This window comes from Camelus ferus, chromosome 35, assembly GCF_009834535.1.
Source record: "Camelus ferus isolate YT-003-E chromosome 35, BCGSAC_Cfer_1.0, whole genome shotgun sequence".
Taxonomy (NCBI): Eukaryota; Metazoa; Chordata; class Mammalia; order Artiodactyla; family Camelidae; genus Camelus; species Camelus ferus.
Genome location: NC_045730.1, coordinates 13378204 through 13398294, shown reverse-complemented (window position 1 = coordinate 13398294; position 20091 = coordinate 13378204). Strand labels below are relative to the sequence as shown.

Here is a 20091-nt window from a genome sequence, read left to right as displayed (position 1 = left end):
TAACATTAGTCTAGGATTCAAACGGCTTAATTAATGAATAGCTATTTCAAGTCATATTATCTTCTTGAATACTGCCTATTCCACAGGTAAAATTCTACCCCAAGCTTATATAATACACAATTGATATTAAATAAATGTTCTATGAAAACTGTAATGCTAGTTACAAAGAAAATCTATTAATTCTTTAAGAAAATCATCTTTATCACCATGTTTCTTATCCAAAATATTTACTGAATATGCAAATTATTTCCAGTTGATACAATATAAAAACGCTCACCTTGACTCCATGGCCCACGTCATCCAGAACTGTGTAGTCAATAGGTTTCCGAATATACCTTACAGGACGCTCCATATTTGCAGGTGCTATTATTTTGTGAGTTCTTGATGTATTCTTATTTGTTGTCAAAATACCAATTTCTCTTCGAGCCACTTTCTCTTTATGAATGTCCACAGTCTGTATTTTACATTTGAACAAAGCAGGAAAATTTTATTTTGCATAGTAAATAATATACATGATATTCATAAGTAATAGACCATAAGACTGTATCATGTCTATTTTCCTGTGAACACTGTATCTTCCCCTTAAAAATTAAGCAAAATAGTATCTTTGAGGCTCAAGACATGTACTATAGAAAACTGATTAAAAGTACAAACTAATTTACTGGTTTTGATTCCAAAATGATTCTCAGGAAAGCAATTTTCTTTCCTAAAGACCTGGTGTGCATGGAAAGGGAAGGGGACCTGCTCTGTGTAGCTTACTTTATTTTATAGGGATACAGACCAGAAAAAAAATCAATAATTACAGCTTGATGAAGTAAGTGCCAGAATGACACATGGACAGTTTATTTGAAATTACTCTAAAGGTATTCAGAGCAAGCTATCCAACTAGGTTGAGAAGGCTTTACAGAGTAAGAAGGTTTTAAGGCATCAATAGGAATATAAAAGGCAAACACAAACATCATTCAAAGCAAAAAGAACAGTATGTTGCAGCAAAGGTGTAAGAGGAAAAAAAAAAAAAAGAAGAAGAAGAGCGGAAGTTACAATCTGGTAGCACACATCTATAGCCAATCCAGTACCTGCCTTCACAACTTTAAAGTTTTCCCCCCTTATTTAATTTGTCAAAATTTAAAAACTGGATAGCAGTCAGTACAAGAGAAATAATTATACAACCTCTCAACAATTTAAACTTTGTCCTAACAGTAATGAGACACCAGTAACAAATTTAAATTGAGTGACATCATCAGATCTGCATTTTAAAAGATCCCTCCAGCACAGGTTTGGGGACAGACAGAAGCCTACTGGCAGTGAGAACAGTTAGAAAGCAATTATAATAGCCTACATGAGAAAATGCAAGGATACGGACTGAACTGAAAGCAGGGGAGGGGTGTGGTGAGGTGGGGTGCAGGGAAGCTACTGTCAGAAAAAAAAAAAAGTTTAACAGTGTATGCATTTTTGCACATCTTGTGAAAAAAAAAAAAGGTACTGACTCCCTCAATTCTGCATATTTATATAGTAAACAGCCTTAGAAGATATAGTGTCTCCATGCAGAGGAAAAGGCAGGTTTGTTTACTGTCCAGTATAATAAAGATAATGTCACTCCCCAGGGCAAAGGTCAGGAAGCCTTCCTGCCCATTATAAAGGATCTGGTCCCCAAGGCTGGGAGCTCCTTTCCTATAACACACCCAGTTGTGTGTGCAGGCATCATCTGGCTCTTTGCAGCATCCTGTAGAAATTGGGGCTGATTAACTGACACAAATGCTGACACTCTGGCTACTACCATGAGTAACGACATCCTTTGTCTCTGACCCAGGAGTCTCATGTCCCCTACAACCATCCATGGAATTGTGGAGGGCTAACTTGTTCATTTCCAAGAAGAGTAAAATCTCAAACCCTTCACAATTTTTGAGTTTTGGTAATGGTGGAATACTGACAAAGGAAAAGCTTTCTGGAAATAGAATGAAACGACAGTTAAGAGGAATTGAGAGAAGTCCACAGGAAAGGTGAATGAACATATTGACCAAATTGTACAGTCAACCAGGCAATGTCTGGTCCTATCCTTTATTGCCTGTTAAAGAGGCTGAATTAAGGTGGTAGTTTCAGGCTGAGTACCAGGACGTAGTTTCAAACACAGGGCTGAATGATGTCCTGGTTACTGTCAGCTATCCACCAAGCTCACCAGGTCTGCCTGGTAAACAACCAGTAATAAGGTTTGTCTGGCAGAGGGAGGCGGGAGCACATAAAGTTCTTTCAGACAGTGTTACGGAGAAACGTATCTACACTGAGTGTGAAAGAAGGGGAATTGTAACCAGTGTGGGCAGAACCAGGAGAATCTTCACAAGTGCGGCTGGTTTGCTTGGGAGAGTGTGGCGGGGGGCATAATGCTCCTTAAAGAAGAATGGCAACAGCTGGCTATCTTACTGCTCAGCTCCTCCTGCAATCTGTCTTCCCAACATTCAACCCACTGCAGTGAGCAAAAGACCTCGGCATTTTTGGCAGTGGGCCCTGCCCGCTGTAAGACAGCTTTGGCTCTTTTGGGAAACTTTCCCCAAAATAATTTCCCAAGGGCACTGACTAATCTCCAGGCTCTTCCAGAGTAAACTGGGTTTTCAATGATGATGAAGGTGATTCACCAGAGAGGAGAAACTCACCCAAAGAAATCTAGATAAATTTTCCCTATCAGACCTGCCATCTTTGGAAAACTCCCCTAGCCGTTCTGTTGAAATCAAGCAAGGAGTAAAGAGCTATGATCTTGACGATGGAGCAGCAAATTGCCCACGTTAGGTGGACTCCTAGAAACAACGATACCACTGCGCAGATCAAGCCCAAGTCAGCCAAAGGGTATAAACCCATGGCCCCCGCCACAAAGTCATGCGGCAGTAGCTGTTGACTCAAGGTGGTCTCAAAAGAAATGGATGATGTCAGCAACATGACCTTGCCACAGAATACAGGGCTTTGGGTGGGCCCAAAACACTGCACATTTATTTGGTTGATCAGCTTGCAGCTACAGCACTGCTCAAAACTCAAATAAATTCACCTAGTTTACTGGTGCAGAGCTGCTCTCACCCAATCTCCCCCTATACTCTTTAAAGAAAAAGATTAGGGATGGGGCCAAGTTCTCCAAGTCCCCAACGGGAGCTGAAAATCAAGCATACCTGGGTTTGCTAGATCACTGGAGAGGGGAGGGACTCAACATTTCATAGCTGTTTGATATACAGGAGCCCTTGTCACCTTCATACCACATCAAAGGAGGGAGAGGGTACGTGCCTTCATGAGGTTTGGGTGTGGCTCACAGTGGGGAAGAGAAGCTAACGTGTCCTTTTGGGTGGGGCTCTTAGGACCAAGTCAGTGTATTACTGCTGGGGATTCCACCAGTGAATGTGTCACTGGGATTGATACTTTACATGCCTGCACAGTGAACACTTTCAAGTGCCAGAAGGGATCATGCCAACGGGGAAGAGCCACATGTGGAAGAGCGCTAGCAGCCTTAGTGCCCCACAGTCCTTATGGCCCCTCTGAGTGTAAGTTTCTGTGCACAGACGATTTTACTGACTGGAGCCTCTGGCCAGAGGAGCAGCATCCACTGGAGGTGCCCCCCGGGACTGGTACGTTCAAGACAGCAGCCACCCTATGACATCCCAGCTTTACATGAAAAAGTGGCAGCTATCCCTTTAGCGAAAATTTATCTTCCGTTCTGTCACCTAAAGCAAAGCAGTCGGTTCAATGAGGTCCTTGATTCACAGAGGGTCCCCTAAAAGCCTGGGCCTGGTACACTAATGGTTCAACTAAGCTGAACCCCCCCGTGGTGTCCAGTGGGCTGCAGTGCTGTTCGACCTCAGAGCACAGAGCTCCAAGTGGGTGTGGATGTTGTGCTCTGTGGGAGGAACTGACGGATGTTCCCACAGATCTGGCCGATATTCCCCTTGATAAACCTTGTTGTGTTTTCACTGACCTGGGGCTATTACCAGTGGCCTACTTGTTTGGGTCTGCTACTTGGAAGACTACAGACTGACATATTAAAGACTTGCCAAAAACTGGAGACAAATGAGAGTTGCTGATCAGACCACCTGGGTCACTAATATAGCCGCCCCCGTAAGGGCCCGTCGTCTAATGAGGCCAACTGGAGTCAAGCTGCTGATCAGCCTGCACCGCCCCGCCTGCCGTCACTGCTGCCCAGTCCATCAGCACAGATGTGTCCGCAGGTGTACCATCAGAGAACAGCCCCAGAGGGAAGGACTCTATGTTCCTGATGCAGAGGTGACCACTGCATCCCACACTTGTGACTCCTGGAAAGAGACCCATTTGGCTCATGGTGAGAGAGGCCACATCACTGGCAGACTGCCTACATCAGACCCTTGCCCCCCTCTCCAGGCTGCTGGTGGTGCCTCACCGCTGATGGTACTTTTTCAGGTTACAGTATTACAATTTCAATCCAATCAGCTGACTCCAGCCATACCACTGTGGCCCTCATCTGTGTCATGTTTTTCACTTTCCAAACCATTTGCTATCTGACAGTGCGATGCTTTTTACTGCAGAAGTCACTAAAAATGGGCTGTTCATCAAGGTATGTGACGGCCTTCTACACTCCCTGCCATCCACAGGCATCTTGTGCTGGTGAGTGCTGAAAAACCCTCTTCAAAAAACTCAAAAACAAAAAACTGGATTCAAAAATGGACAAAGGACTTTAGTAGACATTTCTCCAAACAAGATACACAAATGGTCAATAAGTATTTGAAACGATCACTAATCATTAGGGAAACGCAAATCAAAACCACAATGAGACATCATAACCATCAGGATGGCTACCACCCTGCAAACACACACACACACACACACACACACACACAAAGAAAATAACAATTGTTGGCAGGGATGTGGAGAAACTGGAACCCTTGTGAACTGCTGGGGGGAATGTAAAACGGGGGAGAACAGTCTGGTGGTTCCTAAATACTTAAGTATAAATATAGAATTACCATGTGATCCAGCAATTCCACTGTTGGGTAGATACTCCAAAGAATTGAAAGCAAGGTTTCCAAGAGCTATTTGTACACTTATGTTTATAGTGGCATTATTCACAAGAGCCAAACGTGGAAGTAACCCAAGTGTCCATCGATGGAAGAGTAGATAGAGAAAATGTGGTTTTATATACAAAATATACATTCAGCAGAATACTACTGAGCCTTAAAAAGGAAATTCTGACACATACTATAACATGGATGAACCGTGAAGACATTATGCTGAGTGAAATAAACCAATCACAAAAGAACGGATATTATATGTTCCACTTACATGCGGTACCTAGAGTAGTCAAATTCATAGACAGAAAGTGAGACAGTGGTTGCCAGGGGCTGCAGGCAGGGAGGGACGGGAGCTGTTGTTTAATGGGAACAGAGTTCCAGTCTTGAAAGAAGAAAACAGTTTTAGAGATGAGTTGCACAACACTGTGAATGTACTTAACACCACTGAGCTGTACATTTAAAAATGGTTAAGATGGGAAATTTTATGTCATGTGTATTTTACCACAATTTTAAAAACATTTTGAATCAACTCAGAAGGATTTCTGACTACACCTCCCTTACCTCTTCCTGGTTTACATACATGAGCAAAGCAGTATGGTCACTGAATGTGGCTGAGCCCAGAAAGAGATCATTTCCTCTTGGCCACTTAGGACCTGCCCTGAACACGATGCTTCTTTCTTTCCCTTCAGTGGGAACCCCATGGTGGCCTGATTGGTACAGCCTCAGGGTGGCAGCCCAGCCAAAAGGGGGCCTTGGGAATTTTAACTTACTTCCAGTTTAGCCACCTGAATTACCTTGTTGTATTTCTGTGGTCTTACATAATAAAGATAATGACCAATGATTAAGTAAGTATACTCTTGTAATAGAAAAGAACAAATTTGATTCCATATTAGATCTGTTCCTTTGATTTCACTGCACTGCTTCCTGTCCTAGGCTCAGTCTTGCTGGTTCTGCACCTTTTGTAAAAGAATGTTGCCTGTAGCCTGAAATACACAGGACAGCCCATTCTCAAGGCTCTTACCTTTAAGGATATTAACACTTTTCCATTCATATAAAGATAACAAGTTGCAGATTAGAAAACAACGTTTGTTTTGTTGGAGGGACACCATGATCTGACCAAGGTGGACAGCTGCAAGAACAAAGGATTCCAAGAACAAAGAATTCCTACACCAAGAAGTCTGCAACAACCAAGCATACCTTCTCCCCTTTTTAGTGTAAAAGGAGCCTGAATTCTGACTTGGGGAAGATGGTTTTCCAGGACATTAGTCTGCCATCTTCTCGGCCTGTCGGCTTTCGGAATAAAGTTGCTACTCCTTGCCCCAACACCTTATCTCCCGATTTACTGGTCTGTCATGCGGCCAGCAGTAATGAGTTTGGACTTGGTAACACTCTCACCAAATCTTCTTACACTGGACCATGTGGACCAAAATGAGGGACGTAACAATCTCTAAATTTAATAAAAATGCCTTGTCCTTTTTGCACCTGACCCTTCCAGACAAAAGGTCAGGATGAGGGTCAGGGATAGCTGGAAAAAAGGAAAAGGTTAGCTACTGGAATGGGACACACTGGCTGTGCCGCAGTGGAAGGAGAACACTGGCACCTGTGGAAGAAACATTTTAAACCTCAGGAAATGAGAAGGACGGGCTTCTGTGATTTCTGTCTTTCTCAATCACCCCTGAAACCTTTCTCACAAAGGAAAATTCCCTGGTGCAGCTCTCCCAGATTATGCAACTGTCTTAAATGGAACTGACTGCTGGGTCTTCCCTACCCTGCACAACACGACCGCCGTTCTCCCTGGTGTCACTGAAAAATCTTTAGGAAGCAGCAGAGGATGGTCCAAGTTCCTGAGCCTCCCACACAAAACACAGACCAGTAACTCCAGGGGCCTACCCACTCCGCCAATGAAATTATCACTTGGTCATCCCAAAGGGCAGACGACTGCCACCTAGGTGGTGGCACAGACAACTAGGGAAGACTGGACTGACTAGCTTAGGTACTTCCTCCAAAAAGAAAAACAAGTACTAGAGTTAGTTATTTGTAATGACTGGGAGCCCTAAGGCCAACCAGCTGTCCAGGAGGCAACACAGAAGAAACTGTCAGCCTGTGCTCCGTAAGTAGGTCCCACCTTGGAGGTAAGGGTGGGGCAACCACTGGCAACACCACATTCTTCACAAGAGTACTTGTGCAGAAGCCAGGCATTAACTGACCTCCCTCCAAAAAATGCAGTGACTTGCACTGTAGGGATGATCATAAGAGACCTTCAAGTGTTTAAGCAAGCACCACCAGCAGATTCTGTAGTCTGCAGACAGCTGTGCTCTCTCCAAAGTAGGGCTATTCTTGATTGGGAGGTAGGGGGGTTCCCACAAGGACAGCTGACTTGTTAATTATGTGTACTCTGCTCTGAGGTATTTATCCCTAAAATGGGAGTCATCCAATTAGAAAAAGGTGGTTTGAAATTGGTCCGTGACTTTAGCTGAGGTGAACAATGACATCATACCAGCTCTGGAGCCATTCAGGTCAGTCTCAATTCACCAGCCAGGATTGTTATGGATGACAAAATTGCCCTAGACTTCCTTCCTGCAGGCCAGGCCAAATCTGGGCACTCCCTATTCCTCCTGCAGTATGGGGTCAAGTAGAAAGTCAGTACGGAAACTTCCGGAAAAAGCCACTTGGCTCTCGGTAAGGCAGATCGTAAAAGTTTATGGCATTTGTTCAGCCAGCTGGTCGAGGACCCTGGGGAGCAGGGTTGAGGTCAAATTGCAGTTTGGCTTCATTCTGCTACCATATTGATAGTATATAACCTAAATCAGATGTTTTATGACACAAACTGAATGGCTCTGGTCCCAGCCTCTGTCAGACAGATTACTCAAGGTGACCAATGACTCACAGTAATCATGGAAAATTTTACCAGGAGCCATGAAGGCAGAGAAATGGGGGTTAGGTCTTGTTGGAAGGCAGTTATCCTTGGGCCATCACATTTCTGTGCATCCTGTAGGCAAAGGTACTGCCTCTCTTTGTTTCACACTACCTCAGGTATGTTTGTATAGCAAACAGCCATGAAGGATAGAAATGTCCCCCTGAGGAACAAAGGGCAGGTCTGTTCACTATCTAGTACAACAATGATGTCACCTCCCCCCCTGATTAAGGATTTTGAGAGTCACTGATGTTACCAATTGTAGTTAGCTAAATTTTTTGGGGGGTGCTTCTACGTATCTCTTATAAACGCTCTCCTTTTCTAACAAGTCCACACAAGATTAACTAGCACAAAGTTTAGCTAAATTCTGCTTGTCATGGAATTAAGTTTAGGTACTCATTACCCCATAGAAGGGAAAATACTGAGATTTCATTGGAAGGTAAAAAAGATGGATCACCACTCACCCTGGTTGGCTCCTAACTCCCTGAACACCCAATCTCTGTCTCTTTGACAAGGTCACCTGGCAGACATGGTGCCTCCAGGTTTAGTTGTAGGCTCTTCCTCTTTATAACCTCTCCTTGGCAAACTCATCCGCATTCAGGTTTAAGTTACTATACACACACATAAACTTCTTTATACATATTCTAGACCTCTCCTCTGTGCTACAGAATCATACAAACACCTGTGATGTTCCTCCCGGCTATTTCAATGGTACCTCAAAATGAATGTGCCCAAATTCATGCAAATAGTCAACTCAACTCTACTTCCTACTTCAGTTCTCTATCGCGTTACCCAGTTCAGACATCTAGCACGTATTTCATATTCAGTATCACTAAATCTTGACACATTTACCCTTAACCAACTGAAATTTGTTTCCTTCTCTTTCTGACAGTTTAATCCTAGTCAATCTAGGATCATCTCTCACCTTGGCTATTCATTTATTTTTAATGGAGGTGCTGGGGATTGAACCTAGGACCCAGTGCATGCTAAGCACACACTCCACCTCTGAGCTATACCCTCCCTTGCTCACCCTGGCTACTGCAACAGCCTTCTAACTGGTCCACCTGCATCCAACCTAGCCTCTTTCTAATCTGTTCTCCACGGTATAACCATGGTGATCTTACCAAAAAACTAAACTTGAGAAGACAAAATGAAAAAATTAAGGATCTTGAGGGTCACTGATGTTACCAATTGTAGTTAGCTAAATTGCACCTGCTTAAACCCTGTTGAAAAGAATATCCCACATAGCTCCCAGTCTTCATGGGAAAAACGAATTCAAAATGGCTCAAGTTCTTTCCGTATTTTTCTGAAACATCGTGGCATCCACAACACTCCTTAAAATCATCTTTTTTTCATCCTTCCTACTTTCCTCACACACTGTAGGACTATTCAGGACACTACTTCAAATTACTTGAAAAGATTTTTCTCTGAGTTTACTCCCTCCCCAGGCTCCCAATTCGGAATCATGAAAGTCCAAATCACAACCCGTCCAGCAACGTACAACCATCCATACGGCAGGGTGAGTGAATGAAGCAGGTGGGAGGAAAGGAACAGGCCTGGAACATTTGGAGAACAAGAGCACGCATATGCTCACCAAGCCAAAGTTAGCTTTTCAAGGGAGACCAGTTCTTTCTCATACTTGAATTTCCCTACTTTTCACACTTTATCTTTAGATGGACAAAGAAACAGTCTGATATAAAGAAAATTAGTTTTCAATTCTAATAGAATAAAGATAAAAAATTCAAGAGTAGCCCGAATTGAGAGGGACTAGCAGGCCCAGGGGAGCAGCCTACCGCAATCCTCAGACCCATGAATGAAGCAAGGTAAAAACCACTGGTTTAAAAAGGCACACAAACGTGAAACCAGAAAGCCTGGATTTAAACACTGACTCTTTCACTTACTAGTCATGAAATTTTACACAAGCTTTAACTCACTAAGATTCTATTTTGTTTATATAAAATGGGGGCTGGGCTAATACTAGAACCTATAATATTGCTTGATACAAAAAGTACTAAAAAAAGTTAACCACATCTGAAACATGTTTATCAAATGATCCAACCTAAAACCCTGCAATTAAGGCACATTATTTTCTAAAATATAAACATAAAAGCATGGACAGAGCACACCATGAATCAGAAACACGATAAATGTTGAACCGAGAGGACATTATGCTAAGCAAAATACACGCCAGATACGGGGGTGGAGCGGAGGGGGAACACTTCATCATCTCACTTATATGTGGAATCTAAAAACGTCAAACACTAGAAGCAGAGACTAGAATGTTGCTTAACAGCCGTGGGGAAGTGGGAGAAATGGGGAAATGTTAGTCAAAGGGTACAAAGTCGCAGGTGTGCAGGACGAGTAAGTCTAGAGATCCGATGTATAGCATAGTGACTACAGGTAATAACACTGTACTGAATCCTGGAAACGTGCTCAAAAAGTAGATTTCAGGTGCTCCCATCACACACACACAAATGGTAACTCTGTGAGGATGATATGCTAATTAGCTGGATGTTTGTCATATTTCATTAGGTATACGTGTATCAAATCATCATGTTGTACATGTTAAGTACATACGATTTTTATCTTAAAAAATAAAAAGAGGATGAATATGAATTATGTTCACATCTCCGTTTTGCCAATAGCAACAAAAAAAATTTTAGAAAACTCCTCAGAGCCCAGTCTAATAAACACTAAGATTCTAGAAGCTAGAAACTCATTGATTCCAAGGTAACTAAGTCCTAAAGGCTAAATTCATTTGAAAGAGGAAAGCAGATCTTACAGATCTGGGAATCAGTAGAACAAACTAGAGTAAAGATAGAAACTCAAAGACAAGTTCTAATAAATGACCATGCTCGATGATTCAGCACCTGAAGGAGAAGTGATAAACAGAAAGAATGTCTATGAGACAAATCTGGAAGTAATGGATGGGACAAACAGGTACAGGGCAATCACCTTGTAAGGCATTAGTCTACTCGTGAAGGCACTGTCTATAATCCAAAACTCATAAAAATTCAAGAACAGCGTTTAACACAGGACAGTATTTTGCTTTCCTGCTTAAACACTGAATGACAATAAAATAGTTTAACAACTTCCCTGTTCAGTTTTGAAATTATGCAATGGTTCCTCAATTTTTAATTTGAAGGAAATCTAATTTTTTGAATGCAGCCCAATGTTCACAGTAGCATTACTGACAATAGCCAAGACATGCAAACAACCCAAATGTCCATCAACAGATGACTGGATAAAGATGTGGCACATATATACAATGGAACACTTCTCAGCCATAAAAAATAAAATAATGCCATTTGCAGCAACATGGATGGACCTGAAGATCATCATTCTAAGTGAAGTGAGCCAGAAAGAGAAAGAAAAATGCCATATGATATCACTTATATATGAAATCTAACAAAAATAAAATTAAAAAAAATAAGGACACAAATAAACTGCTTATTACTTATAACTTAAATGACTGATTTCTTGAATATGTGTAAGCACATTTGACTGTCCTTTATGATTGGATTACTGCATTCTATTGATTCTTATTTTGCGGTTATCTATTTCTTTGGTAACTATCAACCCCAAGTTTAAAAAGCTAAACCTCTAATCTGTTCTTAGAAACAATTATCAGTACACATATGTAAACTAAAAAAAAATATGTGCAGTATATTGTATATATGTATTTACATGTAATATATTATCTATGTAGAGTTAAACTAATGTTACCTAGTAAAACTGAAAAAGGAAAAAAAGGCAAACTTCTACAAAAATAATTTTTTGAATTTTATTAATATTTTATATTGCACTTTCTGCACATGAAGTGAAACTGCACTGCGATGAGCTGGTAACAAGGACATAGCTGCAGAAGCCTAACACAAAGTAAACGAGACCCTGGAATTTGAAAGGCACAACCTAGAGCTAATATAACATGACTAGGAAGCTCTCCTGACTTACTATGACAAGTATGAATAATATAAAGAGTTGTGACAGAGAATAACAACAACGGGGAACATAAAATGATTAATAGAAATATTCTACCCCCCAAATAATCAAAACACCCTGAATAAAACCCAAAGAAACTTTCTCCGCGTGTAGTTATAAGGGAAGAAATGCAGAAATTGTGAAATGAGGGTTTGTGAAATGAGGGTTTACCAGATTAACCTGAAAAAAAAAAAAACTGTGTGGTCTACAAAGCCAGGTATAACACACCCTATCTACTCACAGCCAGATACACCTCTCATTCCCCTACTCCCAGCCAATGCTGCACTGATGCCAAATCTCCCCAAACTGATCTAAAGCTTCAGTGCCTCTCAATAAAAACTAACTGAGTTTTTCATGGAATGGAAGGGCAAAGGGGAAAGAATGACCAAGGCATGGTTCTTAATAGATGGGGGGGTGGAAAGGGGAACTTGCCTGCTTAGTTTATTATTATTAAGACAGCAGGGTTCTTAAATAGGGTTAAATAAATGGACCAATTCAAATGAAGATAAAACTCAGAAATAAATTCATACTCATAACAAGGAAACTTGTTACCTTACAGTGATTGCACAGGGGGAAAGAATGCATTATTTAAACAGGGCAAATAACTTGCCATACAGAAAGAAATACTGAGAATGAATCTCTATCTCACACTGTAAGGAAAAGAACAATTCCAGACACATTAAGTGTAAACACAAATAAGTGGCACATTTATTCTTAAAATATTGCATTAACGAGAATGAACTAGTACAAATGAACTACATATGAAATACAGATAAATAGTAGAAACATAATAACTGAATTTAAAAAAGCAGGCCATGCTAGACTACATACAGCCTCAATCTATTTTTATTAAACACAAAATTAATAATTATTTAAGGATTCAAATATATGTGATAAACTTTTCAAAGGGGCAAGGAAATAAGAAACATACCCTTGGGAGTATGGATTGAAACACATAGGCAGAAGAAACAGAACTGACCATTTTCTAGTTAACTTTGGTGGCAGAGTCCTAGATGTTTATTTTATTATAAATTTTATAATGTACATTGCATTTATTCTTTTGAATGTTATTAACTATAATTATTTAAAAGTCTTTAATTGAACACAAAGCACAAATAGAGCACAAGAGAAAAAAAATGACTAATATTCCTGGAGCACCATCAGAAGACTCCATAAAAGAAACCTACCACGTTAGCCAGCTGTACGTGGCAGCCAAAGAGAAGACAGTACACAGGGAGGGGGTGCACAGAGGAAAATCCACGCAAAAACAATACTGTAAGCAAAGGCAAAGAGGCATGAAAATACAATACCCATCTAGAGATCAGAGAAAACTTTAAATAGCATGAATAAAAGTAAGTTGAACTCTACTCTTAAGAGTTATTAAAGAAAGACTAAATAAATTGGGAAACCAAACTTGACAATTTCTTTCTAAAGGGTCAAGTGGGCCCTTTATAATATGAGCAGACTGGGAATTGAACAGGTAAAATAAATTGTGTGGAAAGCAAAGGTTCGAAAGAAAGAACAATTAAAACACAGCCAAAGTGATTTGATTTAGAAAAACATTATTTTCCAAAATGAATGTTGAAATAAAAAGATAAATTTCACAACTAGACAAGATTTTTAAATTACCCTTTCAAATATGATTACTTAAAATTATTGAATAGAAATATGTTATTTAATTATAGTCTTTCTCTTACCACTTTTGGAAGTTGTGGGTGGGTTGTGGGGGTTTAAAAAATATGCTTCTTTTAAATACCCTCCAAAAAATAAATAAATACATACATACATACATATCCTCCAGGAAAAAAATCCTTTCTAATTATCAAAAGACAGAAGGACAGGTGGGAAAGAAGTATGACGCAGCAGAACTACTTAATATTTCTCATATTTTCTACAATATCATATCGGAAGGCCTATCACCCTCACAACTGCCAGTGCCAATACAGGGAAGCCATTATAGGTTTCAAGAAAAGAACTTTGTAATGTAAGTAAAGGCACAATAAATGCTTGCTGAAGAGTAACTACAGAATAAAAACCAAAACACTTTTGCCCTGAATACAAAAAGGACAGGAGTATAAAAGGGGTAGAAAAAGTGTTAAGGAGTCCTGAGACAAGCCACACACAGAGAGCCTTCAGCCAAGAGAGAGACAATCTTTGTCTGTCACTGCTTATTTGGACCAGACTCTGGAATTGGCCCTATGCCCAAAATTCTGTGTTACAGAGCTTTGTTCAATAAGCTTGAAACAAGGTCCCAATCAACTGGAAGTGAACTTGATTCAGAATGACCTATATATACACACTATAAAATGATCTATTTAGAAAAGATGAGCTGCAAAATAAGACTCTGGTGGGAAAACATAATATAAAACACTTGGATCAGGATTATTCCGAAATACTTTATCCTGGGAAAAACTGTCACTAACACTTAGGCCCACACTCAATTTTTTTGTACAACCCAATGACATTTTTCTGTCTTCTCACCTCCTGCTTAGGAATATAATTGCACACTGTAGAACACTTCACATGGTAATTATGTATCCACCTCAAAGAACAATTTTTTATGTGCTTAATTTAGTGACAATCATTTTTGACCCAAACTAGGATCTAAAGTAGATATGAACTTGAAAGACAACATTAGATCACACTTTTATCATCTACATATCAGGTCATGAATTTGTACTTATTCCCCAGCCTACTATTCCTTACCTAAGAATTAACATTTGTTTTAGTATTTCATGAGTGTCCTCCCTTCTTAAAAGAGATTAATATATTTAAAATTCTGTAGAAATGTCAGGCATTAGAGTCTAATGACTTCAAAAGCATACTCAGGAACCACACTGCATAGATTTAAAAGTAGACTCTACCATTTACTAACTGTGTACCCTTGGGTAAGTTACTTAACTACTCTACGCCCTGTTTTCTTACCAGACAGATGAGGATGAAAAACAAACAATTTAATCAATCTCACAGAGCTAACATGAGGATTAAATGAGCTTATATCTACAAAGGATTTTTCAACAGTGTCTGGCATGTGGAAAGAACTAAATAAATGTCAGCTTCTATTATTATAATTGTTATTCTCTGTTCTCCAACCCACATTCAAGTGTTAAACTTACTAGATGATATTAAACCAGTTAAAGCTATAGCTACTAATAAACACAAATCTTAGAAGCAATCTTAGACATTAAGAACTGTTACTTATTTCACTTAAGATGTTGTAGCTATATTAAACATATAACAAGGAGTGAAGATCAGTATTATCAGAAAAGGGTCAAATCCAACACTTTAAAAGGATTTGGACTGTACTTATTATTAACCCTTTTGGAGCCTCATTCCTTACACATTCATCACAGGAGTATTTCTGGTCCTGTGAATGTAGTGACCACATTTCGGCATATTTATACAGAAAGGATATTTAAAGGCACAAGTTGATAAATTAAATGAAGAGATTAAATTTAGAGGATGGATTACACACTGTCTCTCCCTTCTGACACTTCACCAAAATGACTGCCAAAGAATCAATTTTTATATATATATGTATTTTTTTTTCCTCCCCTGAATGATTAAGAGAAATAACAGGAGAAAATAGGTGGACAAAAACTTTCAATAAACCGCTGGATACTAGAAAGGAATCAGAGGCAAAGGAATTAAGTGAACAGAACAAGAGAAGAAGCTAGAATCCAAAACACCTGCAGACAGCAAGGCAATTTATTCAAGAAGAAGAAAATAACCCTTGAGAGGCTCAGAATTTGGAAGCAACGGGTTCTTTAGACTACAAAAGTGAGGAACAGAATCAAAGCCACAATGAGCTACCTTGAGATCCACTAGAATGGCTACTAAAAACAAAGGTGGGGGTAGAACAGCATTTGTGAGGATGTAGAGAAACTGAAACCCTGATATACTGCTGGTGGGAATGTAACATGGTGCGGCCACTTTGGAGAACAGGTGGCAGGTCCTATTATGGTTAAACGCAGATTTACCACAGGATCCAGGATTCCACTCCTAGGTATATAATCATAAATAACTGAAAACATATGTCCACACAGAAACTTGTACACAAGTGTTCACAGCATTATCCCTAATAGTCAAAAAGCGGGAACAATCCAAATGTCCATTAACTAATAAATGGATAAATGTGGTATTTCCATAAAATAGAGTATTATTTGGCAAGAAAAATGAATGAGCACTGAATACATGCTACACATGCATGAGCTTTTAAAACATCATGCTAAGTGAAAGAAGCCATCACAAAGGACGTGATTCTGTTTATATGCAATATCCAGAATAGACAAATCTACAGGGCTAAAAAGTAAATTACTAGCTGCTGAGGGCTGGGTAGAGAGAGGATGCAGGGATTGGGGAGCCTATGATAAGTAAGGAATGTAAGAGGTTCCTTTTTGGGGTAATGACAATATTCTAAAATTGCTGTGGTGATGGATCTACAACTCTGACTATATCAAAGGCCACCGAATTGTACACTTTAAGCTGGTAAATTGTATGGTATGTGAATTATGTCTCAATAAAACTGCTTTTTTTAAAAAAATTGTATTTATTTATAACTTCTAATTTTTTTTTTTTGGTTTTTTTGGGGGGAGAGGTAATTAACTTTATTTATTTATTTTTATTCTTTTTTTTTTTTTAATAGAGGTACTGGGGGTTGAATCCAGGACCTCATGCATGATAAGCATGTGCTTTACCACCTGAGCTATATCCTCCCCCTTAAAATTGTTTTCTTTTTTAAAAAGTGAGGAATAAAGGTAAAAGCTGAAGAATTAAGTGTCTATGTACTGAACAGTTGAGTTCCCCACTCACCATGTTCTCAAAACTTCCCTCATGAATGCAACTCTGATGAAATAACTTAGAAAAATTCTTCACTGCAGAAACAAAATGGCACAAGACTTCTAAATATTGAACATTTGGGGGTCCTCTGGTCAAAGCCCAATCACCCCACCAAGCTTTCTACTTAAGCATTTTAGTTCCTCATTCTTAAATAGAAGCAAACAGTCAAGGATCATCAGACTTTTGAGACAACAGTATGCTGGAGGGGGAGGGCACTAAAACAAATAAAATAGAAAAAAAGAGCCTGAAAAAAAATTTTGCAGACTAGAGGAATACTTTTTTAAAATAAAGGATTTATATTATCTTAAGAGTAAAAGATAATTCATTATTAAGTAAGAATTCAACTTGTGAAAAAGGACATGAAAATTCTTGAAAATGAAAAAAATGGTAAAAGTTAACAATATAAACAACTGATATACTGGAATTTATAGTTGAGGAAGTCTCCCAAAGATATAGAAACAGGAAAGGAAAACAGTACTAAAATATTGATTCAAAAGGTCTAATATCTTAATAAAATGAAAAAAACAAAAAAGAACAGAGAATACAAGGAGAAAGAAATCATCAAAGAAATAACACTAGATCCCAAAAATATAGCAGCATATCCCCAGATTGAGAGGGCTCACCAAGTGCCAGCATAAAGTACTTTTAAAAGACCAGTACAAGCTTATAACCCTATGAAATTTCAAAACACCGCAGCTAAAGAGAGTAAATATTCCAAAGGTTTCCAGAAAGAAAAGACAAGTTACATACAAAGGCTCTAGAATCAGAGGCCTATCAGACATCTCAGTGACAACACTGGAAGCTAGAAAGAATGGGCTATTACCTTCACAAGACTGATGGAAAATAATTTTCAGTCTAAAACTAAGGGCAGTACGGCACAGTGATAACAAGCAAATTCTAAAACCATACTTCCTGGTTCAAATAATGCCATTTAACAGCTCTATGATCCTAACCTTAAGTCACATAGTCTCTTTGTGTATCAGTCTCTTCATCTGGGAGATGGGGTTGTTATGAGGATGAATTAATTTATACATGTTCACAAGGGTAAAGAGCCTGATATACAGTCCTTCCTACATAAGTGCTCTAGAGAGCAAGCCTGGGTACAGAAAGGGGTGACGCGGTACTTAAGCTTTTCACTATAATCCCTTAGGTCGTACCTGACTGGCTTGTAACCACATTCACGTATTATTGGGGGCAGGGAGGAAATTGTGAAATAAAGCCCAATGGTAACAGCTGGGCAGAGAATAATACCTATATGCCTTTAAGCTCAAATGAGACAGAAAAATACAAAATAAAATTTTTTAATGAAAGAGAAGCGCCTGCCAGACAGTCAAGAAAGGTGACAGGATGTGGTAAGAGAGATTCTTGGTCTGGTTAAGTAGCAGAATCAAGAGTAACCCACGACAGGCTGGGTCCGATTAAAGAAAAAAGATACAGTTTGTTGATAAGAGTAAAACAGAGCGCTCAAATAGAGAAACTAACTTTAATCACAGTTAAATGACAAGCTCGTGCAAAGATGAAATTCACTGAGGTTTTGAGGGTTTTTTGAGGCTAAATTAAAAGCATCCTAAACTAAAAGATAAGAAATAAGACTTTATATCTTATCAAAACTCAGTAATATCTTACTAATATAAAGAATACCAATTGAGGCAATATGGCAGATTAGATAATCTGAAAACTCTCCCACTATAAACTGCCTAAACATGCTTGACAGATTGTGACACTGCATTTTTAAAATTCATAGTCCAGTATCAAATAGAGCAAAGATAATCCAGTAATAGTAAGGAGACGAGAGAATTAAAACTCAGAGCAGAAAACACGTTAGAAGCAACTCTATAGGGGCTGGCTGCCACTAACACACCGGCTCAGACTTTTATGCCAAATGGAAACAAAGTGTTAAGGCCTGGGCTTGCTGAAGGGTGAGAAGGCAGAACTGAAATGGCAAAAGGAACTTTGCAGATGTGATTAAACAAAGGATCTGACAAAGGAATATTATCCAGGATTACTGACTCATGTGATCACAAGAGTCTTTTAAAAGGGAAAGAGGGAGGCAAGACAGTTGGTGCAGATCAGGTGATGCAATGTGGAAAAGACACAATTGGCCATTTCTGGCTCGAAGATGGAGGAAGAGGCCACCAGCTAAGAAATGCAGGAGGCCTCTAGAAGCTAAAGTAAGGTAAGAAATCAGATTCTCCCATAGAACGTCCAGAAGGAACACAATTCTGCCCACATCTCAGTTTTGGCCCCAGTGAACTCACTTCATATTTCTAAGCTTCAAAACTATAATATAATAAAGTTGTGTTATTTTAAGCCATTAAGTGTGAAGTAATTTGTCACAGCAGCTCTAGGAAACACATAACACACATACACACACGTGCACACACACACACACACCAGGGTGGGAGGGCAGGCAATTACTGTCCAAGAAAGTATAACATGTTCTTATGAAGTTTTCAGGTACAACTCTAAACAGTCCTGGATTGACAGTATCCCTAGAACACTCGGCAGAATGAAACTGTCTAGAAATATATCTTCAATTTATCTCATCAATGGGATTACCCTTAAACTGCAGAGAGAAAAGATGAGCTCTTAACATGAGCTCACAATCGAGATTTATAAAACACATAAGGAAATAATTCACCATAAGCAAGAGGCCACATACACACACATACGCGTGCACACATAGACAGTAAGGCTTCCAAAGACTGGGAGGGAGGGAGGGAGGGAGAGAGAAAAAACAGAATAGATGACATGAGTACCAAGTACAAAATAATGGTGGGTCATCTGAATCCAAATAAATCAATAACTACATTAAGTGAAACGCAATAAATGCCCCAATTAAAAGAAATATCACACTGAATTTTTTTAAATCCAGTTATTCTTAGAAGAGACAAATCTTTAAAAAAAAAAAAAAGGAAGAAGCTGGAAGTAAAAGAATGGAAAAGATATATTCTATATATTAATAGGTAGTGTATTAATAATATCAAGACAAAATAAACTTATTTTTTTAAAAACCCTAAAGCCAGAAGAGCATTGTATTCTGTAATAATGCTGTTTTATCAAAGTATATTTACATGAATTTACTCAATGAAGGTTTTATAATTTATACTTTGCTCTTCGAAAAGAACAAATCAAAAACATTAGAGAAGCCACTTTCATGCCAAGCTTGGTGGGGGGACAGTTTTAGAAAAAATGAACACATGCAACTGTGCATAAAACTGCAGGTGGCTAGAAAGGAAACCAGCTAAAAGGAAAAATAACTAAAAATAGGCTTAGAACAGCGATTCTGACTGCTTCATTTGGATTTTCAAATTATTTCAGAGCTAAAACTGAGAGCTAGAG

General features: G+C 39.2%; 1 protein-coding gene across 12 annotated transcripts in view; it reads right to left on the bottom strand.

The window, feature by feature from the left end:
* ABI1 (abl interactor 1) overlaps positions 1–20091 on the bottom strand; it is a 101144-nt gene that overhangs the window by 26964 nt on the left and 54089 nt on the right. For all 12 annotated transcript variants that reach the window (XM_032473715.1, XM_032473717.1, XM_032473718.1 and 9 more), the window contains exon 3: positions 278–454. In XM_032473715.1, coding sequence (XP_032329606.1) covers positions 278–454 — 177 coding nt within the window. The remainder of the gene's footprint in view (positions 1–277; positions 455–20091) is intronic.